The sequence below is a fragment of the Rana temporaria genome, chromosome 4 (assembly GCF_905171775.1).
Source record: "Rana temporaria chromosome 4, aRanTem1.1, whole genome shotgun sequence".
NCBI lineage: Eukaryota > Metazoa > Chordata > Amphibia > Anura > Ranidae > Rana > Rana temporaria.
Genome location: NC_053492.1, coordinates 458957317 through 458985289, shown reverse-complemented (window position 1 = coordinate 458985289; position 27973 = coordinate 458957317). Strand labels below are relative to the sequence as shown.

The 27973-nt window shown below is 48.3% G+C and overlaps 1 protein-coding gene across 4 annotated transcripts in view; it reads left to right on the top strand.

Moving 5' to 3' along the window:
• Positions 1-27973, top strand: part of PSME4 (proteasome activator subunit 4) — a 300232-nt gene that overhangs the window by 252152 nt on the left and 20107 nt on the right. For all 4 annotated transcript variants that reach the window (XM_040351636.1, XM_040351635.1, XM_040351638.1 and 1 more), the window contains 6 exons: positions 7965-8034; positions 11401-11526; positions 13970-14122; positions 16027-16131; positions 23568-23659; positions 24631-24762. In XM_040351636.1, the coding sequence (XP_040207570.1) occupies positions 7965-8034; positions 11401-11526; positions 13970-14122; positions 16027-16131; positions 23568-23659; positions 24631-24762 (678 nt within the window). The remainder of the gene's footprint in view (positions 1-7964; positions 8035-11400; positions 11527-13969; positions 14123-16026; positions 16132-23567; positions 23660-24630; positions 24763-27973) is intronic.

Genomic DNA, 27973 nt, shown 5'->3' with positions numbered 1-27973 from the left:
TTCATTGACCTTAGGGTTATGCTTCTTCCTACCAGGAGATTTAGGCAGAATTCTACAGCACTTAAGGTGTTAAAAACTTTCCTTCATGCTGCTCCTCCCAGGGGGCGTGGCTCCCCCAGGCATAACCCACACCCTGCTTTAGCAGCCTCAGTTTGTTTTCTGCCTAACGACAGGAGGTCAAGGCTATCTCTGGAGTTCCTGGACTCTGGAGTTTTTTTCTGGCGATTTTTCTCGCTTTTTTTATTATTTTGTTCCTGCATTTTTGAATCCTGCGATTCTTCTATCAACAGCCGACTGGGTGACAGGCTGGGTCCTCGACTCTTGTAGTCCCCCCATGTTCGGCCTTCGAGCGTGTGCCGGCCCTCAGCTCAGCTTTGGGACGTCCACGACAGGCCCCTTTGCTCCAGGGGCGGCCGGGGAACTTTGGTTCTAGGGCACACATATGACCGGTCTCTATGGCTTTGTCACAGTGTGTCTGGCCGACAGCCATGCCGTTTACGGACGTTGGTTCTGTCTGGGATACCTCCAGCCGGGTAGTCGCAGGACAGGTAAGTAGTGGCCCCTTACTCAGGTAAGTGGTCTGGCTGGTGGTTTCCCTGGGGAGGTCGACTGAGGGTCCGCCCTGCTTTCCTCTCTCCCCTTCCTCTCCCTCCTTCCCCTGACTGGGTAGTGGCTGTGAAGGGGGGCCTCCTGGGTTTTCTTTGTTACCACCGGGGCCCGTGTGTTGTTAGGGGGACTGTGTTGTTACTCTGGGGGGTGCTGCTGTGTGCTGCTGTGTTCTATGAGGTAATTTTTACCTCAGACAGCGGCCGTCTTGGAAATCTCCTTGGTAACGCTGTGATTCTTTTCTGAGGTAACAGACAAAGCAGTCAGGGCTGCTGTGTTCTATGAGGTAATTTTTACCTCAGACAGCGGCCGTCTTGGAAATCTCCTTGGTAACGCTGTGATTCTTTTCTGAGGTAACAAAGCAGTCAGTGCTGCTGTGTTCTATGAGGTAATTTTTACCTCAGACAGCGGCCGTCTTGGAAATCTCCTTGGTAACGATGTGATTCTTCCCTGAGATGACTCGGCACAGCCTCTGGTCAGTTTTAGTGCTGTTACAGTTTTAGTGCTGTGAATCTTCCATGAGGTGAATACACATCACAGTCAGCACATCAGAGCACACCTGAGGTTTTTCAGCTCCCTCTGCAGCTGGGTGGGGTGGTGAATACCGGGGGCCCCCATGCTCTGCAATAGCAGCAAGGAGGTGACCAGTGGGGTTTTTTTGTCCTGCCTTGCAGGGTGGGTGACTCAGCGCTGACACTATGGAACTCAAGTATGCCTGAGTTAACCCTTAATGCCCCTCCCCCTGCCACATCTGTTATGTTGGCTGTCCTGGGTTTCTTGCCAGGTTTGAAGCAGCTAGTGCCCGGATGGGGGGTAAAAAAGCGCCCCCTCCCTGAAGCCTGCTTCTGGGGATGACACAGAATCGCTGTTTTTTTCTGGTTCTGTTATGTCAGAGGCTGCGGGTTTTAACCCTTATGGATAGTGAGGATGACTCTGCTGCAGTCAGTTGCTGGCAAGAATTTGTTGGAGCTCTTGTTTCTGCGGTGCGTGAGGCTCTAAAAATTGAGGATGTGGCGGAGACACCTCCGTGTCAGTACCAGCAGACTACCACGCATCGCTGAAGTGTTTCCTTGTGTTCCTTATTTGGACTATATGTTATACAAGGAATGGGATGCACCGCAAAAAGTTTGTCAAAAAACTTTGCAACCCGTTACCCCCTTGAGGGGGGCTTTAAAAAAAAAAAAAAAAAAAAAAAAGTAGGTCTCTCCTCCGCCAGTGGACCCCCCTGTGTCCAGACTGCGCAAGGCCACCACATTGCCTGTGGAAGGGGCTCCTGCATTTCAGGATCCCGCTGATAGGAGAGTGGAGGCCGTGGCCCGCTCCCTATTCACGGTGGTGGGTTCGGCGGTGAGGCCGGCTCTGGCCGGGGCCCTGGCAGGCCCCGACTAAAAGGGCGAAGCTCCTGCTGCAGGAGCTGGAAGAAGGACCTCTAAGGTGGCCTTGGTGATCACCGTTAAGGGTGAACGGTCCTTTTGGGTCTTCCCTGACTGGCATCATTGAGGATGCCACAGGTGGTAAGCGCATGCTGTTCCCACGGTTTGGGAAGGGCTAGGGACCTCGCCCTGTGCAAGGACCCTCCTTGCCTACCTCCGAGCGTTTTTTTCGCTCGCCCTGTGCGGTGGGGGTAGGTCTACATGGTGCTTGAATCCCCGCTGCGGGGTAGCAGCGCACCGGATACCGCATGCCTAACAAGTCTGCGGACATACCTGCTTCCGCCTGAAGGTCTGCTCCCGCCCGTGTCTCGGGTGGGAGACTGGCTTCGCATGGCGAAGTGTTTTCCTTGGGGTACAAGATTGAGTTTCTCTCTTGTCTGCCAAACAGGTTTTTTCCCTCCGGCTTCTGGCCTCCTCCGGTTCGCCGGTTGACTCCGTCAGGGGCTGTCCAGGATCTTCTGGTCAGGGGAGTGATTGTGCCAGTTCCCTCGTTGGAACGGTCTCGGGGTTTTACTCCATTCTGTTTGTGTCCCCATGGAGGATGGGGCCCGGTCGATCCTGGGCCTCAAGTCCCTCGTTTTGTTTTGTCAGGTTTTTCTGGCATCCTTGGATGTCATGAACGTGTACCTGCATATCCTCAAACCACCAGAGATTCTGTGCTTTGCGGTCGGGGGGGACCATTTTCAATGGTGTCCTTCCCATTCGGCGGGTTTTCGCCAAGGTGCTCGTACCGATACTGGCCCGGCTGTGACAGCGGGGGTTTGTTATGATGGGATGTCTGGACGACATTCTCCTACGAGCTTCTTCGAGCTCTGCATTGGTGGAGCCGTGTCTATCACGTGTCAGGCTCTCCGAGTGTTCGGCTGGTTTCTGGATTGTCCTGAAATCAGGGTTGATTCCGTCTCAGGGATACCTGAGACTGGTCCTGGATTCCTCCGGGGCGGGAGTGTTTTTCTCCTAGCAGAAAAAACTTCAGACTCTGCTATCTGCTGTGCAGCAGTTGCCGACCCAGAAGCGGTCATCTCTGCGATTCTGCAGGAAGGTTCTGGGTCAGTTGGTAGCCTCTTTCGAGGCGGTTCCGTATGCCCAATTCCACGCCAGGGTACTACGGAGGGAACTGCTGTCACGATGGGACTAGCTTCCGTCATCTCTGGATTACCAGATTCAGTTGAGTCATCTGATCATGTCTCCCCTGGTATGGTGGCTGGCGTTTCCGGTGCTTCGGGCCGGAAAGTCATTTTTCTGCAGGCCACTGGACAGTGGTCACAACGGATGCCAGCCTCTCCGGTTGGGGAGGGGCGCTTGGGGCACCCAGTCAGCCCAGGGGCACTGGACTCAGGTGGAGTCCTGCCTACTGATCAACGTTCTGGAGCTCCGAGCAATCAAGCTTTGCCTTACCAGGTGGTCCCTGGATCTACAGGGCCGACCGGTCAGGATCCTGTCCGATAACACCACGTCCGTTGCGTAGGTTGATCATCAGGGAGGCACACGGAGTTCTGTTGCAGCGACGGGGGTCGCGCGCATCCTTTCGGTGGGCCGAAGGGTCCGTTCCGGCTCTATCGGCCGGGTACATTCCGGGAATACGGAATTGGCTAGCCGACTACCTAAGTCGCACTGCACTGGGCCAAGGAGAGTGGTCTCTCCACCCGCAGGTGTTTCGGGGTCTGTGCCGAAAGTGGGGCACTCCGGACGTGGACCTTCTAGCGTCCCGTCTCTATATCGGTAGGTGCCACGGTTCGTGGCCAGGTTTAAGGACCCGTGGGCGGACGCGTCAGGCGCGTTGGTGGCTCCTTGGGGTCGCTGTCGCCTACTTTACACCTTCCCTCCTCGGAAGCTTCTTCCTCGCCTGCTGCGCAGAGTAGAAGCTGTAGGGATTCTATCGGTCCTGATTGCCCCAGATTGGCCGCGTCGCTTCTGGTACGCGGACCAGGTGCGTCTGCTGGCAGACGCCCCCTAGCGTCTTCCCCTGGGAATTGATTTTCTGTTACAGGGTCCAATCTTCCACCCTGTTTCACAGCCACCGGCCTTAGCGGCGTGGCTGTTGAGAGCCAGGGGCTTAAGGACCGAGGCCTATTGGGCTCGGTGGTCTCTACCGTGCTGCCTGCACGGAGGTCTACCTCACGTAGGTTTTTTCCTCATACATGGAAGGCCTACTTCTCTGTGTGTGGGGAGATGAACTGGCACTCTCGTACATGCGTTGTGTACAGGATTCTGCTGTCTTTGCAGCAGGGAGTGGTTCAGGCTCTCGCCTTACGTACGGTTAGGAGCCAGATTTCTGCTCTGGCTGTTTTTTACTTGCAGCGACCCTTGGCATAGCACTCCTGGGTGCGTGCGTTGGGTCAGGGGGTCTGGCAGGTGGCCCCTCCGGTGCGCCCTCCATTACCCCCATGGGACTTGAATTTAGTCCTTTCAGTGCTTCGGGATGCTCCCTTTGAGGACATTCGGGAGGTTTTTTGTTTTATTGTCACAAAAGGTGATTTTATTTCTGGTAGCAATTACCTCGATCAGACGGGTGTCTGTCTGTTCTGGTGGCCTTGTCTTGCAAGGCTCCCTGCTTGGTCATCCGTAAGGATGAGGTGGTGCTGCGGCCGCAGCCGTTTTTCTCCCTAAGGTCGTTTCGGCTTTTCACTTGGATGTGGACATTGTTCTTCCATCCTTGTGTCCTCAGCCGAAGAACCCGAAGGAGGCCACTTTACATTCTTTGGATGTGGTTCGGGCCCTTCGAGTTTACTTGTCGGCGACAGCTCCGTTCCGGATTTCGGACTCGCTGTTCGTGTCTGTGTCCGGTCCCAGTAAGGGCCTGGCAGTTTCGTCGGCCACCATTTCCAGGTGGATCCGACGGATTGTGCTTTAGGCCTATGCCCTAAAGGGCGGGCGCCCCCCTTTCGGGTCATGGCGCATTCGACCAGGGCGATCGGGGCCTCTTGGGCTTTCCGACACCAAGCCTCTGTGTTACTGGTGTGTAAGGCTGCGACCTGGTCGTCGGTCCACGCTTTTTCAAAGTTTTATATGGTGGATGTGAGTGCATCTTCGGATGCCTCCATTGGCCGCAGGGTGTTACAGGCGGCAGTTTAAGGTTGGAGTTCCTCCGTTGAGTAACTCCGGTTTTTGTTTGGGGTGTAACCTGTTTTTGCTGTGTTATTTTTTTCCACCCCTCGAATTTTTTTGACACTGCTTGGGGACGTCCCTAAGGTCAATGAAGGCTGTGTCCGTCTATGAACGAAAGAGAAAAAAGGATTTTTGTACTCACCGTAAAATCCATTTCTCTGAGTTCATAGACGGACACAGCACCCACCCCTCCTTTGTTTGTACTGCTTGTTACGAACTGAGGCTGCTAAAGCAGGGTGTGGGTTATGCCTGGGGGAGCCACGCCCCCTGGGAGGAGCAGCATGAAGGAAAGTTTTTAACACCTTAAGGTGTCCGTTTAATAAACTGTGAAGTTTTTTCTCCGTTCAGTTCACAGCAGTTCACGGCAGTTCTCATGAGGAGAATTATCTCCTCTGCAGCCGGTTTAATAAACTGAGAACTTCAGTTCTCAGATGGTGAACAGAGGTGAAGTTTTTTCTCTGAAAACAGCCGAGATCTGTGTAAAAGTGGGTGGACTGCCTGTAATCTCGTGAGATATTGTGAGATTATGGTGCAGCCGAATTCAAACAGTGAAACTAACGTTTAAAAGAACATGTAATTAATGTTTTCAGACATGTGATAACATATATATATATATATATAAAATTACATATTTATATAAATACTGTATGTATATGTATGTGTGTGTGTGTGTGTGTGTGTATATATATGTGTGTGTATATATATATATATATATGTGTATGTGTGTGTGTATATATATATATATATATATATATATATATATATATATATATACACATATATATATACCGTATTTATCAGCCTATTGTGCGCACCCGCGTATAGCGCGCACCCCTACTCTGGACGTGAAATTCCTGAATTTTATTTATTTTTTATTACTTACAGTTTTGGTGTCTTGCCTGGCGTCCATCGGCGGCCTTGTCCGGTCTGGCGTCCGTCTGCGACCTTCGTGGTGTCCTCCCCGCTGCTCCTGCGCTGTCTCTGAGCCGATCCCTGCTTCCCGCGCTGTGTTTGAACGCCGCCGACATATACCGAGCACAGTACACTCGGGCACGCTCGGCTCCTCTCGCATAACCTAGAAGGGAGCCGAGCCTGGCCGACTGTACCCGAGTATACTGCACTCGGTATATGTCTGCGGCAGCGTTCAAACACAGCGCGGGAAGCAGGGATCGGCGGCAAAGTTCAAACACAATGCGGGAAGCAAGTATCGGCGTATATCGCGCACCCACAATTTTGCCCTGATTTTAAGGGAAAAAAAGTGCGCGTATACGCCGATAAATACGGTATATATGTGTGTGTGTATATAATATATATATATATATATATATATATATATCTATATATATATATATACACACACGTGTTATATAGATACTGTATGTGTATATATATATATATATATATATATATATATATATATATATATATATATATATATATATATATATATACATACACACATATACACACACACACACGTATATTGTTGTTAATATTCATTTTTAACCCACTGGTGTTGAAATTAGGAAGAAATAAGCCTTCTTCCTCTTATCACACCAGCTTCTCTCCCAGATTCTCCACCTCTGAGCTGGTGAATCTGGAAGGGAGATATTTCAGGTGAAGAGCTGTGAAATCTTCAGATCACGGTTTATTAAACTGCCCGTTTGTGACAAAACATCCATGTGCTGTGATGTGAAGTGATGTGAAGTGAAGAATGTGTTCTCTGCTCCTTATCACAGTTTATTAAACCGGCAATGCTCTGTGATAAGCAGTGATCAGCCGTGATCATCATGATCTCCGCTTATCACGGTTTATTAAACGTACACCTAAGTGCTGTAGAATTCTGCCTAAATCTCCTGGTAGGAAGAAGCATAACCCTAAGGTCAATGAAGGCTGTGTCCGTCTATGAACTCAGAGAAATGGATTTTACGGTGAGTACAAAAATCCTTTTTTTTTAAACGCCCCTGCAAGTCCCGCCCACATATGTAAACGTCGTTCAAATCCCACATGTGAGGTATTGTCACGTGCGTTAGAGCGTGTGCAACAATTCTAGCACTAGGCCTCCTCTGTAACTCAAATGGTAACCTGTAAAAAATGTTAAAGCGTCACCTATGGAGATTTTTAAGTACCAAAGTTTGGCGCCATTCCATGAGTGTGCGCAATTTTAAAGAGTGACATGTTGGGTATCTATTTACTTGGCGTAACATCCTCTTTCATATTCTAAAAAAAAAATTGGGCGAACCGTTTTATTTTTTAATTCATAAAACCGTTTTTTTCCCCCAAAAAAAGGCGTTTGAAAAATTATTGCGCAATGACCGCCATTTTATTCCCTAGGGTGTCTGCTAAAAAAAAATATATAATGTTTGGGGGTTCTGATAAATTTTATAGCAAAAAAAATGTGATTTTTACATGGAGAGAAGTGCCAAAATAGTGGTTAATCAACAATAAATGATGTCTTTTTCAAAGCAACCTAAATATTTCTCTGTTTTACTGGGTCGCTGGCACCGCTATAATCCCTATCTCCCCTACTTTCTCAGTTTGATTGTTATTGATATCATTTAGATATTTAGGGAGAGAGCTGGGTTATGTGACGGCTCTATTTCAGTTAGGAAAAATGTACTTCGATTTTATTTTTTGAATGATTACAGTGCTATCATCCACATATAGAAAGAAAGGGGATCATGTAAATTAAACAGTATATGTTTAGTATCACTTTAAATTTAATTTCCTTTCATTGCTTGCAATTCATCTGAAACTGCAGTAAATCCAACTGCAATTAACATACTGTGTATATACATGGCTTTGTTCTCCATACAGAAACTTACATGTGTATGCACCTTCTAAGCAACAGCCACAGCTGGGAAGACCTAGAGAGGACATGTCAGAAGTACGTACGTATGTGTATACTAACATTTACTAATATGCACACTATACAGTAGTTTAGAAGGATATTGAAAGCCAAGAAGGTGTTTTTACCATATTACCATAGGTGAACTTGGTAGTTGCCAATACAGCACACAGTCCCAGGTTCACTTCAACATTACGCTCCTCTCCAGCAATACGTGTTCACCTTTCTTTTGCTCTCTCACCACTCCTTTCTGCTGCTGGGATTCGCAAATCGTGTCCTGTTCAAGCGGTTTGTTACTCGAGTTGTAGCCATAGACCAGGGGTGCCCAACCTTTTGAAGAGCGAGACTTTTTTTAAATCCTATAATCATACTTGCCAAGGGGGATCCAGCCTCTGTCCGATGCATCTGTCCCCCGCCGCCTCTTCACTGAGAACCGAGCCACCGAACACCGCCAATGACTTCTCTCACCTCCCTGAGCAGAGAGCTGCTGCCTGTCAGTCAGCGTCTCTCCTGCTTTGCTTCTCCCTGCTCATTGAAGCACTGAGCTGTGGAGGGGCGGAAAGTGGTCATCTCTGTGGCTCGCACCTGGTGGATCCAGACTTCCGAGGTCAGTACGACGCACTGCCTCGACTGATTTTGTTGACATCAGCGGAGAGCAGAATTCAGAACGCTCTCTGCTGAAAACGGGTCACAGGAGTGCAAAATGAATTGCACTCCTGTGACCCATAGGAGAAGCCCAGCCGAATGAGCTCAGGGTGGACTTCTCCTTTTTAATGGGGACCTATGACTAGAATATATCCCTACAATAATAGAGATGGAAAGAACTGACAAGATGGTATTTTATACAAGTAGGTGTACACAGCACTCCTTTTGGGGGCCTGGCACTCCTGAGGACTTATTCTTTATGTGTTAGTATAGTTATAGAGTAAAATTTACTGTGTTGGGCTCTGCTCTTAGTGCAAAAACCAAAAAGGATTATCAAGTATACAACCAAATCTTCAAATGGGAAGCCACACTCAAAATATTTGAATATAAGTTTATAAATAATCAATACTAAATATGTGGCACTTCTCCTTTTTAAATGAATGTACAAATAGGTATCAAAACATAAATCATGCAATATAGTGCATATTACCTTTTTTTTATTTTAATAAATATATAGTTTACTGGATTACACTATGTGAAATGTTCTCTTCCTCCCTAGGGTTCATGTTTCATACACCCATTGAGGTGGCTATTGGTGGATCACTGCAGAAGTGGCTTATTGGTTTCCCAGTGATGATACTTGAGATCCATATGCGCAACATATTTATCATTAGATGGGTATAAAGTAGGCTACTGGTTTCAAAAGGGTCTTTGGCCCCTTTTACACTGGCGGAGTGCGCCAGCAGATCTGCTTGCAGCAGGGGGGTTCTCTCCGCTGATCCCCACTGAGCAGGCAATTGACAGGTCTGTGTCCACGCTTCAGCTGAGCAGACACAGACACATCCCGCTGTCTTCTATGGGCTGTCTGATGGAAACAGGCTGCCTGCCCGTTTCCATTTGACTGTCATCCGATCCAGCAGACAGATGGGGAACGATCCCCATCCATCTGTTTTTAGCAGACAGGATCGGATGTTGATGGGTGCCAACGGACACATGTCTGTTAACTGTTAACATCCGCCGCCCCATAGAGAACAATGGATGATCTGATTTTCCCCCTGAAAAATTGACAGGCGGACCCTATTGGTCCTTAAATGTGACAGGGGCCTTATTATTTAACATCATCTTTTTCTGGTGATATAAAGTACACCTTTAAGCACTAACTTGGTGGAGAAGTTGCTTCTTTTATTTAAAAAAAAAAAAAGCCTTTATACCAGTCACGTGACTCTGGGACGTCTGATGTTGGGCGGTATTATTATTATTAGGTTCTTGGGAAATAAATTTACTGATATAAGTAAGTAATCCTATGTAAACATTTTTTGCTTTCCCTGTTGGGTTGTGAAGGAACATTTGGGTTTTTAATCTGTTTTAAAAAGAAAATGAAATAGAAACATGTTTACAGAGTTGATGACGTCAGACCTCATAAAGTGTTTTTGATTAAATAAGATTTTTTTTGTGAGCTGGCGCCATCTGGTGGTGGCCGTTGGTATTACAAGTTAAGCATTACAAGTTAAACAGCAATTCTAATGTAATTTTTCACTATTTTCACTGCCATCTTCTTCCCTCTAATTAGAACCCCCAAACATTATATATATTTTTTATCCTAACACCCTAGAGAATAAAATGGCGATCGTTGCAATAATTTCTGTTACGCCGTACTTGCGCAGCGGTCTTACAAGCGCACTTTTGTGGAAAAATATTACACTTTTTTTAATAAAAAAATAAGACAACAGTGAAGTTATCCCCATTTTTTTTTTTAATACTATGAAAGATAATGTTACGCCGAGTAAATTCATACCCAACATGTCACGCTTCAAAATTGCGTCCGCTCGTGGAATGCCGACAAACTTTTACCCTTTAAAATCTTCATAGGCGACGTTTAATAAAATCTACAGGTTGCATGTTTTGAGTTAGAGGAGGTCTAGTGCTAGAATTATTGCTCTCGCTCTACCAATCGCGGCGATACCTCACATGTGTGGTTTGAACACCGTTTACATATGCGGGCGCTGCTCACGTATGTGTTCGCTTCTGCGCGCAAGCTCGTCGGGACGGGGTGCGTTTTCTGGCTCCTAACTTTTTTAGCTGGCTCCTAGATTCCAAGCAAATTTGTCAAACCCTGACTTAAACCAGTGCTGGTGGTAATAATGCGCTCGCTGACACCAGTGCTGGGGGTTAATAATGTGTTCGCTGACACCAGTACTGTTGTTTTTGAAGTTTGAAAGTTTGCATGCGGCCCCCCATGGCATATGAAAACTTGTCTTGTGGCCCTCAGGTGATTTGAGTTTGAGACCCCTGCTCTATATAGTGTGTACTCAATCCAGAGCACTAAGTGTTATTTCTGTCTGCTCCCTCATTCCTCTGCTATCAGCATAACTTCTGACAAGCTTTCCTGACACCAAGAGAAAAATGGTGACAGGGGAGGGACCTTCAGCTGATTGGCAGCCTCAGCTCTGTTCCTGTGTGGAGGGAGGTGTGTCCCTTCCCTCCAGTCAGCTCTCAGAGCTCCCTGTAACTTCAGCTCTCTGCACTTTTTTTTTTCCCTGAACATTTAGCCAAGCTTTATAAATTCTGGACGTTCTACAGATGTAGAGAACAGAAGACGGCAGATAAAAAACTATAATTTATGTAGTAAGATCTGTTTCATCTCTGTGTATCACCTGAGGCCAGCCACGTCACTGGGGCTATATAAGGGTTTACAACCACTTTAACACTTTTTTTAAATATATGTGTATTACTCTTATTGTTTTCTGTGGTTACATGCAGGCTGAACAGATCATATATGATCATTTCACGGATGAGAAGTTTGTCAGCCAGCTGGTAACGTTTCTGACTTTAGAAGATCGGAAGGGAAAAGATAAATTTAACCCTCGCAGGTTTTGCCTTTTTAAGGTAAGTGTGTTAGTCCAGAATATGTCCTTTTCTTAGCAAGGCCTGGCATACAGTGAGGGTCTGCAAAGAACTAGATGGGGTGGGGGGGCGCAGCAGGGAGGGGGGTTGGATGGGAGCTTCCAAAGTTTACTTTTCCGGGGGTCTGCAAAGAACTAGATGGGGTGGGGGGGGCGCAGCAGGGAGGGGGGTTGGATGGGAGCTTCCAAAGTTTACTTTTCCTATTAAAAAGCTGGTGGTTGGTTGCTCAGACTGTCTAGCAGCCAATCACCAGCTTGTTAATAGGAAAAGTTAAGTTTGTCAGCTCCCGCTCCCCTGTCCAGTGCTGAGCTCCACTGTAAGTCTCTCTGCATTCTATATTGGTGAAAGGGTCATTCGTTGGTTTTAATTTTTTTTTAATGCTATATTGAGTAGGCAGTAATGTGTACAGTGCCTATAGTAGACAATCATATTTTATTTATCACAGATCAATGAAATATGCTTTGTTAATATTGTGAAAGTTGTTGTCCCTAATATTTTATTTTTGTAACTTAATTCTGCATAAAATATTTAACAGTGTCATTTCATGAGATAATTTTTTATTTCAGGACCAGGATGAGGGGTGGGGCAGGGTATGGGTTGGGTGGGGTAACTGGTGGTGAGTAACTCTTAAAGTGGTTGCTAACCCACTTTTGTTAAATGCTGCCATCCTCTCTGCACCATTATAATAATTGTCCCTGTCCCCGTGTTCTGTAAAAAACTGCACGATTGTACCTGTATGAGCTCCGCTCCCGCTGCTCAGCTGGTTTTATCTTCTGCCTTGTCTCTCCGGCTCACAGCTACAGTGGGCGGGGCTGAGCCCTCCCACTGACATCAGCTGGGAAGGAGGGGGAGAGAGAGCGAGCCGAGCCGCCGACAATCAGCTGAGCGCCAGGAGCTGAGCTCATACAGGTACAATCGTGCAGTTTTTTTTTTACAGAACACAGGTACAGGGAAACTTTGTATAATGGTGCAGAGAGAATGGGAGCATTTAATATGTGAAATGAGAGCAGCGGAAGTGGGCACTGGTAGAGCTGAGACAGGCAGAGAGGGGAGAAGGAGACAGATGGCCGGCTGCGGCTGACGGAATCACACAAACGGACCACAATGTCAGGGCTCAGCAGCCATGATTATAGTGGTCTGTTCGCAGAGGTGAGGCCATAGCCAGGCAGGATCAGCCAGGTATTTCAGGTGACAAGGGGGTCCGAATAACACAGCACAAGCGCCTGTGCTGTATAACATGCTTTAACCACTTCCCGCCCGGTCAATAGTAAATTGACATCCGGGAAGTGGTTCTGAAATCCTGACTGGACGTCTGTTGACGTCCAGCAGAATGAGCACACTTTTTTTTTTTCTAGTAAACGTGGAGCTTTCTGTGTACAACAGAGCTCTCACTAGCCTGTGATGGGAAAAGGTATGGGACGGGCTACCTCTCACTTTCAGTTCCTCAGGTTTTTCAGCTAATGCAATTGTTATGAATTTTGTATGTTGGGTGTTAAAGCCCAACTCCAAGAATTAGACAGAATTTACACTTGCAGTATCCCCCCTCCCCCCCAGCCCACCCTGCAAGGGTTAAATGTTCATTAGGTCTAGGGAAAGCTGCAGTTTGGGGCGGTCCCTTGAGTTGTGGGCGGTCCCTTGATGTCATCTCATACAATGCAGGGACATAAACCCTGCATTGTACATGAGAGAGGGCATGAGTGCGACCATGGCTAAGAGTGCCCTAGAGAGGTGGGACCCTGCTGGAGCGAGGAAAGTTCAAGTATTACCCTTTGTGCAGGGGGAAATGCAAGTAAAAGGCGCAAACACTGAGAGCTCTGCTGTAACCCAAATTCAATGTCCGTAAGAAGTCCATAAAACATAATGAGATGCAAGTCCATACACAGAGGGCTGCCACCACGCCGGAACAGAAGCCAGAGCAAGGCTGAGAAAAAACAAAGGGGAGAGGGCACCTCTAAGCGCAGGGGTAAAAACAGTTAAATAAATCATACAGCTGGCAACTCACATCTGTAAGTAAATCGGTGGGGAGTCAAGTTCCTCCGCTACTCACATGTTGGTGGAATTAACGCACATCTGTAAGTAAATCGGTGGGGAGTCGACATCCTCCGCTCTTGTCTCCGCAAGCGCTCAGATCCTTGCTGGTCACTGCTGTGATAGAAAGCCGGCCGTACGATGGAGAAGTCCAGAGTTGGGTTTTAATGTTTAGAAATGGAAAAATGTTGATCACTCGGTCAGTAGCCGGCTTTATTATATTTATAGAGGTGAAACCTGATTGGTATAGAAAATTCTCACTGTTCTCCAGTTGTTCTGGCTCTAGTTGTATACGATCCGGCCTGTGGTGTGTCTATTTTACCAGTGTAATGTTCTTTAAATTGTTTTTATTTTATTGAATTCACAACAAGTGAACTGAGTGTTTCTCTATTTTTAGGGTCTTTTTAGAAACTTTGATGACGCATTCTTGCCAGTCCTTACTGCCCATTTGGAGCGCCTAGTGGAAGACTCTCATGAAAGCACCCAGAGATGTGTGGCTGAGATTGTTGCTGGGTTAATTCGAGGATCCAAACACTGGACGTTTGAAAAGGTGCGAAATGTATTTATTTTTGTTTAGAAAAGTCGATTTTCTAAAGAAAAGATTTACAAGCAAATGTATAATATCGGCACCATTTGGTAGTCTCTGACTTTTCTGGTTTCCCTCTTTAATTCACTTTGGTTTGCAAGAGGCTGGCAGTTACCAGGGAAATCATAGCTGTACTTTAAAAATGACTTCTATCCAAATAACAGCAAAAATACTCTCTTGATAGTATTGCATAAAGGAAATTGGAGTTTGTATATATGAGCACTGGATAGATTTTCCCTGCCTTGCTCGTATTGAATTGCCTACATAGGCTTTGAAAAGGAACACTACAGTGTCAAATGCATTGGGCCTGGTACGGGTAACTATCTGCTGGTTCACACTTAACCGTCCGACATTCGGCCCGTGTGTACATCAGCCTGGAAAACCAGCATCCAATCGGCATCCCATCATGGTAATCATGGACCAGTAGACATGTGAGAGGATAGGGGTGAGCAGACAAGCTCCAACTCCTCCCAGACGTATTGAAGCTTTGCCTTTCCAGAAGTTACTATCCGTTTTTTTTTTTATTGTTGAAAGCGCCAAATAAGTGTTTGCCTCTGCTGCCCTCATTTGCGTAGAATGTTCGTTACCAAAGTACACAACTCCAGTTCTCACACTGTTAACCACTTGCCGACCAGCGCAAGCTGATATACGTTGGCAAAATGGCACAGACAGGCAAATGGGCGTACAGGTACATTCCCTTTAAATTGCCGCCGTGTGGTCGCGCGCCGCTGCTGGATCGCTCGCGACCCTGCCACGAGCTCCGTGACAGCGCCCGCGGGACCCACGGACCCGATCGCTGACGGTGTCCCGCAATTGGGTTTAAGAACGGGGAGATGTTGTGTGTAAACACATCTCCCCGTTCTGCCTAGTGACACTGTCACTGATCGTGTTCCCTGTCAGTTTAGGCCGATACGTATTCTACATATTTTTGGTAAAAAAAAAAAATCACAATAACCTGGTTTGCGCAAAAGTTATATTGCCTACAAAATAGGGGACATAAGGATTTTTTTTTTTTACTGGGAATGGCGGCGATCTGCGTTTTTTTTTTTTTCGGGACTGCAACATTATAGCGGACACATCGGACACTTTTGACACATTTTTGGGACCATTCACATTTATACAGTTGAACAGTGCTATAAATATGCATTGATTACTGTATAAATGTGACTGGCAGGGAAGGGGTTAACCACTAGGGGGCGGGGAAGGGGTTAAATGTGTAGCCTATTGAGTGTTCTAACTGTAGGGGGAGGGGGGTGACTGGGAGAGGTGACCGATCTGTGTCCCTATGTCCTCTCTCCCTGACAGGACGTGGAGCTCTGTGTTTACACACACAGATCCATGTCCCTGCTCAGTTACTGGGCAATCGCGGGTGCCCGGCAGCCGCCGGGCACGCGCTTTGTGTTCCCAGTGATGTGACTGGTGCGCGCGCACCCTAGGGGCTTTAAATGACAGGAAGTCCTGTCAGAACAATAGGGTATTCTGCCCGCCGTCATTTGACGGCGTGCGGTACCCTAGTGGTTAAAAGACTTTTAGATGTACATCTTAAAGGACACAACATACAGGGATATGGGAAATCAGTATAGACACTGATACTTGGACCTACACAGGTTGAACTGGGTGGACTATTGTCTGTCTTCAGCCTTACCGACTATGTAACTTCCTTTCACTGTTTATGTGGGTTTCATTTTGTTTGTAGCATTGTTGAATGTTCTCTGATCATTTTCTACCTGTAAAAATAAATAAGCATGCAGTGTGATATGAATGGTGATGCCTATGAGGTATGCATGTGAAGGTCACTGATAGATCTCTTTAGTATTCACATGTAAGAATAGCATTTTTTTTAAGTTTTTATATCTGTGTTTGAATAGTTGGAAAACCTGTGGAAGTTCCTGTGCCCTCTGTTGAGGACGGCGTTATCCAACATCACCGTGGAGACATACAGCGACTGGGGCACTTGTATCGCCACATCCTGTGTAAGTCCTCCTCTATAACTATCATATGATGTACTCTGTGGATGTTTTTATGTTTTCTTTGTATTTTTGCCTTCTGCTTATTATTTGCTGCTGCCCTTTTTGTAGCGGTATATACACAGTACCAAAAGGAGGTTTTAGTCCGTTACCCCGAAAATAAGCCTGGTTTTATATTAATTTTGGCAACAAAAGACGCAGTAGGGCTTATTTCTCTTTCGTTCATAGACGGACACAGCCTTCATTGACCTTAGGGTTATGCTTCTTCCTACCAGGAGATTTAGGCAGAATTCTACAGCACTTAAGGTGTTAAAAACTTTCCTTCATGCTGCTCCTCCCAGGGGGCGTGGCTCCCCAGGCATAACCCACACCCTGCTTTAGCAGCCTCAGTTTGTTTTCTGCCTAACGACAGGAGGTCAAGGCTATCTCTGGAGTTCCTGTACTCTGGAGTTTTTTTCTGGCGATTTTTCTCGCTTTTTTTATTATTTTGTTCCTGCATTTTTGAATCCTGCGATTCTTCTATCAACAGCCGACTGGGTGACAGGCTGGGTCCTCGACTCTTGTAGTCCCCCCATGTTCGGCCTTCGAGCGTGTGCCGGCCCTCAGCTCAGCTTTGGGACGTCCACGACAGGCCCCATTGCTCCAGGGGCGGCCGGGGAACTTTGGTTCTAGGGCACACATATGACCGGTCTCTATGGCTTTGTCACAGTGTGTCTGGCCGACAGCCATGCCGTTTACGGACGTTGGTTCTGTCTGGGATACCTCCAGCCGGGTAGTCGCAGGACAGGTAAGTAGTGGCCCCTTACTCAGGTAAGTGGTCTGGCTGGTGGTTTTCCCTGGGGAGGTCGACTGAGGGTCCGCCCTGCTTTCCTCTCTCCCCTTCCTCTCCCTCCTTCCCCTGACTGGGTAGTGGCTGTGAAGGGGGGCCTCCTGGGTTTTCTTTGTTACCACCGGGGCCCGTGTGTTGTTAGGGGGACTGTGTTGTTACTCTGGGGGGTGCTGCTGTGTGCTGCTGTGTTCTATGAGGTAATTTTTACCTCAGACAGCGGCCGTCTTGGAAATCTCCTTGGTAACGCTGTGATTCTTTTCTGAGGTAACAGACAAAGCAGTCAGGGCTGCTGTGTTCTATGAGGTAATTTTTACCTCAGACAGCGACCGTCTTGGAAATCTCCTTGGTAACGCTGTGATTCTTTTCTGAGGTAACAGACAAAGCAGTCAGGGCTGCTGTGTTCTATGAGGTAATTTTTACCTCAGACAGCGACCGTCTTGGAAATCTCCTTGGTAACGCTGTGATTCTTTTCTGAGGTAACAGACAAAGCAGTCAGTGCTGCTGTGTTCTATGAGGTAATTTTTACCTCAGACAGCGGCCGTCTTGGAAATCTCCTTGGTAACGCTGTGATTCTTTTCTGAGGTAACAAAGCAGTCAGTGCTGCTGTGTTCTATGAGGTAATTTTTACCTCAGACAGCGGCCATCTTAGAAAATCTCCTTGGTAACGATGTGATTCTTCCCTGAGATGACTCGGCACAGCCTCTGGTCAGTTTTAGTGCTGTTACAGTTTTAGTGCTGTGAATCTTCCATGAGGTGAATACACATCACAGTCAGCACATCAGAGCACACCTGAGGTTTTTCAGTTCCCTCTGCAGCTGGGTGGGGTGGTGAATACCGGGGGCCCCCCATGCTCTGCAATAGCAGCAAGGAGGTGACCAGTGGGGTTTTTTTGTCCTGCCTTGCAGGGTGGGTGACTCAGCGCTGACACTATGGAACTCAAGCTATGCCTGAGTTAACCCTTACCGCCCCTCCCCCTGCCACATCTGTTATGTTGGCTGTCCTGGGTTTCTTGCCAGGTTTGAAGCAGCTAGTGCCCGGATGGGGGGTAAAAAAGCGCCCCCTCCCTGAAGCCTGCTTCTGGGGATGACACAGAATCGCTGTTTTTTTCTGGTTCTGTTATGTCAGAGGCTGCGGGTTTTAACCCTTATGGATAGTGAGGATGACTCTGCTGCAGTCAGTTGCTGGCAAGAATTTGTTGGAGCTCTTGTTTCTACGGTGCGTGAGGCTCTAAAAATTGAGGATGTGGCGGAGACACCTCCGTGTCAGTACCAGCAGACTACCACGCATCGCTGAAGTGTTTCCTTGTGTTCCTTATTTGGACTATATGTTATACAAGGAATGGGATGCACCGCAAAAAGTTTGTCAAAAAACTTTGCAACCCGTTACCCCCTTGAGGGGGGCTTTAAAAAAAAAAAAAAAAAAAGTAGGTCTCTCCTCCGCCAGTGGACCCCCCTGTGTCCAGACTGCGCAAGGCCACCACATTGCCTGTGGAAGGGGCTCCTGCATTTCAGGATCCCGCTGATAGGAGAGTGGAGGCCGTGGCCCGCTCCCTATTCACGGTGGTGGGTTCGGCGGTGAAGCCGGCTCTGGCCGGGGCCCTGGCAGGCCCCGACTAAAAGGGCGAAGCTCCTGCTGCAGGAGCTGGAAGAAGGACCTCTAAGGTGGCCTTGGTGATCACCGTTAAGGGTGAACGGTCCTTTTGGGTCTTCCCTGACTGGCATCATTGAGGATGCCACAGGTGGTAAGCGCATGCTGTTCCCACGGTTTGGGAAGGGCTAGGGACCTCGCCCTGTGCAAGGACCCTCCTTGCCTACCTCCGAGCGTTTTTTCGCTCGCCCTGTGTGGTGGGGGTAGGTCTACATGGTGCTTGAATCCCCGCTGCGGGGTAGCAGCGCACCGGATACCGCATGCCTAACAAGTCTGCGGACATACCTGCTTCCGCCTGAAGGTCTGCTCCCGCCCGTGTCTCGGGTGGGAGACTGGCTTCGCATTGCGAAGTGTTTTCCTTTGGGTACAAGATTGAGTTTCTCTCTTGTCTGCCAAACAGGTTTTTTCCCTCCGGCTTCTGGCCTCCTCCGGTTCGCCGGTTGACTCCGTCAGGGGCTGTCCAGGATCTTCTGGTCAGGGGAGTGATTGTGCCAGTTCCCTCGTTGGAACGGTCTCGGGGTTTTACTCCATTCTGTTTGTGTCCCCATGGAGGATGGGGCCCGGTCGATCCTGGGCCTCAAGTCCCTCGTTTTGTTTTTGTCAGGTTTTTCTGGCATCCTTGGATGTCATGAACGTGTACCTGCATATCCTCAAACCACCAGAGATTCTGTGCTTTGCGGTCGGGGGGGGACCATTTTCAATGGTGTCCTTCCCATTCGGCGGGTTTTCGCCAAGGTGCTCGTACCGATACTGGCCCGGCTGTGACAGCGGGGGTTTGTTATGATGGGATGTCTGGACGACATTCTCCTACGAGCTTCTTCGAGCTCTGCATTGGTGGAGCCGTGTCTATCACGTGTCAGGCTCTCCGAGTGTTCGGCTGGTTTCTGGATTGTCCTGAAATCAGGGTTGATTCCGTCTCAGGGATACCTGAGACTGGTCCTGGATTCCTCCGGGGCGGGAGTGTTTTTCTCCTAGCGGAAAAACTTCAGACTCTGCTATCTGCTGTGCAGCAGTTGCCGACCCAGAAGCGGTCATCTCTGCGATTCTGCAGGAAGGTTCTGGGTCAGTTGGTAGCCTCTTTCGAGGCGGTTCCGTATGCCCAATTCCACGCCAGGGTACTACGGAGGGAACTGCTGTCACGATGGAACTAGCTTCCGTCATCTCTGGATTACCAGATTCAGTTGAGTCATCTGATCATGTCTCCCCTGGTATGGTGGCTGGCGTTTCCGGTGCTTCGGGCCGGAAAGTCATTTTTCTGCAGGCCACTGGACAGTGGTCACGACGGATGCCAGCCTCTCCGGTTGGGGAGGGGCGCTTGGGGCACCCAGTCAGCCCAGGGGCACTGGACTCAGGTGGAGTCCTGCCTACTGATCAACGTTCTGGAGCTCCGAGCAATCAAGCTTTGCCTTACCAGGTGGTCCCTGGATCTACAGGGCCGACCGGTCAGGATCCTGTCCGATAACACCACGTCCGTGGCGTAGGTTGATCATCAGGGAGGCACACGGAGTTCTGTTGCAGCGACGGGGGTCGCGCGCATCCTTTCGGTGGGCCGAAGGGTCCGTTCCGGCTCTATCGGCCGGGTACATTCCGGGAATACGGAATTGGCTAGCCGACTACCTAAGTCGCACTGCACTGGGCCAAGGAGAGTGGTCTCTCCACCCGCAGGTGTTTCGGGGTCTGTGCCGAAAGTGGGGCACTCCGGACGTGGACCTTCTAGCGTCCCGTCTCTATATCGGTAGGTGCCACGGTTCGTGGCCAGGTTTAAGGACCCGTGGGCGGACGCGTCAGGCGCGTTGGTGGCTCCTTGGGGTCGCTGTCGCCTACTTTACACCTTCCCTCCTCGGAAGCTTCTTCCTCGCCTGCTGCGCAGAGTAGAAGCTGTAGGGATTCTATCGGTCCTGATTGCCCCAGATTGGCCGCGTCGCTTCTGGTACGCGGACCAGGTGCGTCTGCTGGCAGACGCCCCCTAGCGTCTTCCCCTGGGAATTGATTTTCTGTTACAGGGTCCAATCTTCCACCCTGTTTCACAGCCACCGGCCTTAGCGGCGTGGCTGTTGAGAGCCAGGGGCTTAAGGACCGAGGCCTATTGGGCTCGGTGGTCTCTACCGTGCTGCCTGCACGGAGGTCTACCTCACGTAGGTTTTTTCCTCATACATGGAAGGCCTACTTCTCTGTGTGTGGGGAGATGAACTGGCACTCTCGTACATGCGTTGTGTACAGGATTCTGCTGTCTTTGCAGCAGGGAGTGGTTCAGGCTCTCGCCTTACGTACGGTTAGGAGCCAGATTTCTGCTCTGGCTGTTTTTTACTTGCAGTGACCCTTGGCATAGCACTCCTGGGTGCGTGCGTTGGGTCAGGGGGTCTGGCAGGTGGCCCCTCCGGTGCGCCCTCCATTACCCCCATGGGACTTGAATTTAGTCCTTTCAGTGCTTCGGGATGCTCCCTTTGAGGACATTCGGGAGGTTTTTTGTTTTATTGTCACAAAAGGTGATTTTATTTCTGGTAGCAATTACCTCGATCAGACGGGTGTCTGTCTGTTCTGGTGGCCTTGTCTTGCAAGGCTCCCTGCTTGGTCATCCGTAAGGACGAGGTGGTGCTGCGGCCGCAGCCGTTTTTCTCCCTAAGGGCGTTTCGGCTTTTCACTTGGATGTGGACATTGTTCTTCCATCCTTGTGTCCTCACCCGAAGAACCCGAAGGAGGCCACTTTACATTCTTTGGATGTGGTTCGGGCCCTTCGAGTTTACTTGTCGGCGACAGCTCCGTTCCGGATGTCGGACTCGCTGTTCGTGTCTGTGTCCGGTCCCAGTAAGGGCCTGGCAGTTTCGTCGGCCACCATTTCCAGGTGGATCCGACGGATTGTGCTTCAGGCCTACGCCCTGAAGGGGCGGGCGCCTCCCTTTCGGGTCACGGCGCATTCGACCAGGGCGATCGTGGCCTCTTGGGCTTCCGACACCAAGCCTCTGTGTTACTGGTGTGTAAGGCTGCGACCTGGTCGTCGGTCCACGCTTTTTCAAAGTTTTATATGGTGGATGTGAGTGCATCTTCGGATGCCTCCATTGGCCGCAGGCGGCAGTTTAAGGTTGGAGTTCCTCCGTTGAGTAACTCCGGTTTTTGTTTGGGGTGTAACCTGTTTTTGCTGTGTTATTTTTCCCACCCCTCGAATTTTTTTGACACTGCTTGGGGACGTCCCTAAGGTCAATGAAGGCTGTGTCCGTCTATGAACGAAAGAGAAAAAAGGATTTTTGTACTCACCGTAAAATCCATTTCTCTGAGTTCATAGACGGACACAGCACCCACCCCTCCTTGGTTTGTACTGCTTGTTACGAACTGAGGCTGCTAAAGCAGGGTGTGGGTTATGCTTGGGGGAGCCACGCCCCCTGGGAGGAGCAGCATGAAGGAAAGTTTTTAACACCTTAAGTGCTGTAGAATTCTGCCTAAATCTCCTGGTAGGAAGAAGCATAACCCTAAGGTCAATGAAGGCTGTGTCCGTCTATGAACTCAGAGAAATGGATTTTACGGTGAGTACAAAAATCCTTTTTTTCAGGGTAGGTCTTATCCTGCCATGTGCTGTCTCTCTCCCTCCCTGCCTGTCATGAATCCCCTGTGTAAAAGTGCTTGTAGAATGTTGAAATCGACTGCGTTACAGGATCACACAATGCATAACTGCTGAATGCTGAGATGTAGTGCCACATACCTTCTTATAGCGCCTGTGACCCGCCGGAGGTCTGCAGAGAAAGGGGGGCCCGAGATCCACCGCTGACAACTTGGAGAGGGGAAGATTAGCTGAGTGCACCTCGCCACTTCCTAGGCACGCCAAACCTCTCCTCCCTGCTCCGAGCACTGTAGAGAGGGGGGGGGCATAATCCCCTGCTGACAAGTGGAAGGAGAGGAGCAGGAGATCAGCTGATCGCCAAGCGGCGCTATTCCGAAGGTACTTGGCACAATCGTATCACATAGACACACACAGTCTATACCAGTGATGGAGAACCTTGGCACCCCAGATGTTTTGGAACTACATTTCCCATGATGCTCAACTGCACTGCAGAGCGCATGAGCATCATGGGAAATGTAGTTCCAAAACATCTGTGGTGCCAAGGTTCGCCATCACTGGTCTATACTATACACTACTGCAACGTAGTAGTGGATACACACTATACACACAAGAACTCTACACCAGGGCTTATTTTCGGGGTAGGGCTTATATTGCAGCCCTTCCCGAAATTCGCAGTTGGTCTTATTTTCAGGGGAAACCCAGTATGTAGAACATCCCTTCTGTCCAGGTCCCTAGAATCTTCCCTTCCTTTAACCCGCGTTTGCCATTATTTTCTGAGGGTTTTTTGTTTTAGCTAGGCTAGTTGTCACCAGTCTACTTGCTCTCCATTTACTCCAATATAATGTCCACTGGACTCCAGTGATGACAAGTAGCTTGGATGGAAGTATGAGTGTAAATCACGCTGGACTGACTTAATCAGTCAGTGTTGTTAGGGTGTGGGCAGATGGAAGGATTTGGTTTCTAGAGGTCCATGCCCAGTTTTACCTCGGTGTGCGGCCCTAAGGTCGACTCTGCGTATGATGTAGAAGAAAAAGAAGTAAATATAATGTCTCTCTGAACACACAGACAGCGATGTGGACATCTAACAGTCTGATTCATGTGCCAAAGGCACCTTCCAATAGGATTATTCCATAACCACTTCTACTAGCAGCCCTGATGAAGGGGGAGTCCTCAGTCCCCCGAAACGCGTTGGTCTCTTTTTACTGTTGAAACTTTGAATAAAAAAAACAGATATATTGACCTTCATTGGATACCGGGCACTCCTTTACTTTTTTCCTCCACATCAAGTAGCTTGGAGGAAGCAGATATTTCAGCCTGTACTTGCATTTAAATGTTTTTTTTTTTTTTTTTTCTCAAGTCAAATAAGATTTTGAAGAACCTGGCATCATTTGTGTCATTTAATGTTTTCTGCAGGAGAGCAGGGATCCTCGGAAGCTTCATTGGTTGTTTGAACTGTTGTTGGAATCACCAGTGAGTGGAGAAGGAGGCTCTTTTGTGGATGCTTGGTGAGTGAAGACTCTGCATGGAGGGTAATGTCTTGATTGTAATGTTTTAAAAGAGAAGTATGTGTTTTTGTCTTCCTGCATCTGTCCCCTGGTGCCTCTGCACTGAGAACTGAGCGATCGAACACTGCCGATCACTCGGTTCTCACAGCTCCGTGAGCAGAGAGCTGCTGACTGTGTCAGTCACCGCTCTCTGCTTTTCTCCCTCCTCACTCATTGGAGCGCCGGGCTGTGGAGGGGGTGGCCGGCTCAGCCGGTCAGCATGTCACTGATTGTGGGAACCAGTGACACTAATAAAGTGATCGGTGCTATAAATATGCATGGCCACTGTACTAATGACACTGATGCATTCACACAATTTCACAATAACCATGAGATAAAACAGTTCATTAATATTCCATTGTTTTGCAAATCTATGTACACTACAAACTGTATGATTGTATCGGTTGTGATATCGCCGTTTTATTAACCTGACAGCTTCTTATTCTAAATAGGAAACCTTCATTTTGTTTGCAAATATTCTAACTAACAGCAAGAATAAGTCTTTACATTTAAAGAAGAGCACCTGTCATTTCGGATCCATCATGGCATCGCCTGTGACTCGCCTTCTGCCGCCACGTCCCTCACCTTGTGTCATTGCTGCATCACCAGCCGTCCTATTAAAGTGAATGGGACTGTCGGTGAGTCAACAGCGGGTCAGAGGAGGAGCCGCTGCGGGACAGAGATGACAGTTGCTCTTTAAAAATTATGATTTGAGTTGAATTAAATGTAAGATATTTTACTATATTATCGAATTGATTTAAAACAAATCCACCGTTTATTTGGTGTCCAATAGACTGTATATGGTTTTATAGATTATAGAATGTCCAGCATATTGGATAACTTCCAGTTTCCATTGAGTATTTGGTAAAAGTCAGTGTTTTGGAATGTCTCTGGGATTGGGCATATCAGTAATAATTCTTTCCTGCCTTCAGCCGATTGTATGTGCTTCAGGGAGGACTTGCACAGCAAGAGTGGCGAGTTCCAGAGCTTCTGCACCGATTGCTTACATATTTGGAACCGAAACTAACCCAAGTGTACAAGAATGTCCGAGAAAGGATCGGAAGGTAAGGAATTCCCTTCATAAGAATTGGATTTTGCTTTTCTGAGCCTTTGTAGCTTTGAGATATTTTGTTGTAAAAAGAAACGGCTTCTTAAAACTTGTGAATTAAAGTGGATGTAAACCCTCCATACACCCAGGGAAGTGAACAGCCTCAGATGATACACAGAGATGAAACAAATCTCCCTACATAGGTTTTACATCCATATCTGCTGTCTTCACATTTATATACTGTTTAGAAAGTTCAGCTTCTGTTAGGAAATGTTCTCTTCCTGTTTAAAGCGGGAGTTCACCCGAAAAACAATTTTTAACATTGGATTGATGCTCATTTTGTCAAGGGGAATCGGGTGTTTTTTTTTTAAATCGAAGCCGTACTTACCGTTTTAGAGATCGATGTTCTCCGCCGCTTCCGGGTATGGTCTGTGGGACTGGGCGTTCCTATTTGATTGACGGGCTTCCGACGGTCGCATACATCGCGTCACGAGTAGCCGAACGTCGGTGCGGCTCTATATGGCGCCTGCGCACCGACGTTCGGCTACTTTCGGAAAAAAAAGTGACACGATGTATGCGACCGTCGGAAGCCTTTCAATCAAATGGGAACGCCCAGTCCCGAAGACCATACCCGGAAGCGGCGGAGAAGATCGCTCTCTAAAACGGTAAGTACTGCTTCGATTTAAAAAAAAAAACCTGATTCCCTGATCGGGTCAGAACGCGGTGACGTAAAACACACGACGTGCTGAAAAAAACAAAGTTCAATGCTTCCAAGCATGCGTCGACTTGATTCTGAGCATGCGCGGGTTTTGAACCGATGCTTGTCTGTACTAACGATCGGTTTGGACCTATCAGTCAGCGGTCCGTCGGTTCGATTTTAAAGCAAGTTCTATAATTTTTGTCCGAAGGACCGTACACACGGTCGGTTTGGACCGATGAAACTGGACTTCAGGCCGTTTTCATAGGTTTGGACTGACCGTGTGTACGCGGCCTCAGAGGTGTTTTGTAAAAGGGCCAGCTCCCTGCTAATCTATTTATAGCAACCTCCCCTGACAGAAATTTCGGGCTGCTTTTATCTGATGTGTCCGAGAATTTGTCAGGAGTTATCAGGCTGATAACAGAGGAACGGGTCAGAAAAGAGCTGCAAGACTTGGCTCTCTAAAGAGAGATAACAAAACACTGCAGAGATATGTGCCCAGCTCAAATTTCATGAATCAGGTTTACATCCACTCAAAGCGATTGTAGACCTCAGGAACATGTTTGGATCAAGTCAGTGGCACATTTAAAAAAAAAATTAAAAAAAAGTTCTTTCAGGTATGAAGTGCGGGGGCACCTAGAGGATAACGCTCCGGCACTTCCTGGAAGGGATACACACTCACCGGACACTTTATTAGGTCCAGATTTCTAGTGGCGGTTTGGACCCCCTTTTGCCTTCAGAACTGCCTTTGTTCTTCGTGGCATAGGCGGGTGGCTCAAGGTGTGGAAACATTCCTCGGCGATTTTGCTCCATAGTGACATGATGGCATCACACAGTTGCTGCAGATTTGTCGGCTGCACATCCATGATGGGAATCGCAAAGGATCTCTATTGGATGAGATGATGTGAGTGTGGAGGCCATTGGAGTCCAGTGACCTCATTGTCCAGTGGTGAGATGATTGGATCTTTGTGACATGGTGACATTATCCTGCTGGAAGGAGCCATCAGAAGATGGGGACACTGGAGTCATAAAGGGATGGACATGACCAGCAACAATACTCAGGTAGGCCGTGGTGTTAAAAGTACCGATACTTTTTTTCAAGTACTCGCCGATACCGAATACCGATACTTTTTTTTAAATGTGTCCCCAAATGCAGCCATGTGCCCCCACAAATGCTGCCATGTGCCCCCACAAATGCCGCCATGTCCCCCCCTTATAAGCAGCCATGTCCCCCCCTTATAAGCAGCCATGTCCCCCCATATATGCAGCCATGTCCCCCCATATATGCAGCCATCTCCCCCCCCCCCCCCCCTTACCTGCATGCTGCCGCGCCTCTTAGTTAATACGAGCGGGGAATATCACAGCTTTCATTTGAATAGCTGTAATGTTACGCGCTGCGTATAGACACTCCCCCTTGCTCGGGATTGGACAAATCACCCGAGCAAGGGGGAGTGTCTATACGCGGCGGGGTAACACTACAGCTATTCAAATGAAAGCTGTAATGTTCCCCGCTCGTATAAACCAAGCGACGGCGGGATGCGGTGTAGCGGCGGCGGTGGGGGGGGGCTGAGTATTCTATTTAGGCATCGGCGGTATTTGCGGGAGTACGAGTACTCCCGCAAATACTCGGGACAACCCTAGTTAAAACGATTCTCGGTTGGTACTAAGGGGTCCAAAGTGTGCCAAGAAAATATCCCCCCCACCATTACACCACCACCAGCCTGACCCAGTGATACAAGGCCAAAGTGTGCCAAGAAAATATCCCCCCCACCATTACACCACCACCAGCCTGACCCAGTGATACAAGGCAGGATGGATCCATGCTTTCATGCCGTTTAACCCGACCATCTGAATGTCGCAGCCAAAATCGAGACTCATCAGACCAGGCAACGTTTTTTCATTCTTTTATTGTCCAATTTTGGTGATCCAGTGCAAATTGTAGCCTCCGTTTCCTGGTCTTAACTGACAGGAGTGGCACCCAGTGTGGTCTTCTGTTGTTGTAGCCCATCTGCTTCAAAGTTTGATGTGTTGTGCGTTCAGAGATGGTATTCTGCATACCTTGGTTGTAATATTATTTGAGTTACTGTTGCCTTTCTATCATCTGGAACCAGTCTGCCCATTCCCCTCTGACCTTTGACATCAACAAGGCATTTTCCTCCACGCAACTGGATATTTTCTCTTTTTCGGACCATTCTCTGTAAACCCGAGAGATGGTTGTGTGTGAAAATTCCAGTAGATCAGCAGTTTTTGAAATACTCAGACCAGACCGTCTGGCACCAACAACCATGCCACGTTCACTTAAATCCCAATTCTGATGATCGGTTTGAACTTCAGCATGTCATCTTCACCAGGTCTAGGTGCCTAAATGCATTGAGTTTCTGCCATGTGATTGGCTGATTAGCAATCTGTGTTACCAGGCAATGGAACAGGTGTACCTAATAAAGTGGCCGGTGAGTTTAGCTTTGCTCTTCCACTGTCTCAACCATCCCTGCTGGCCAGTGAGGCAGCCTATGCTGGTTATGGGCCAAAT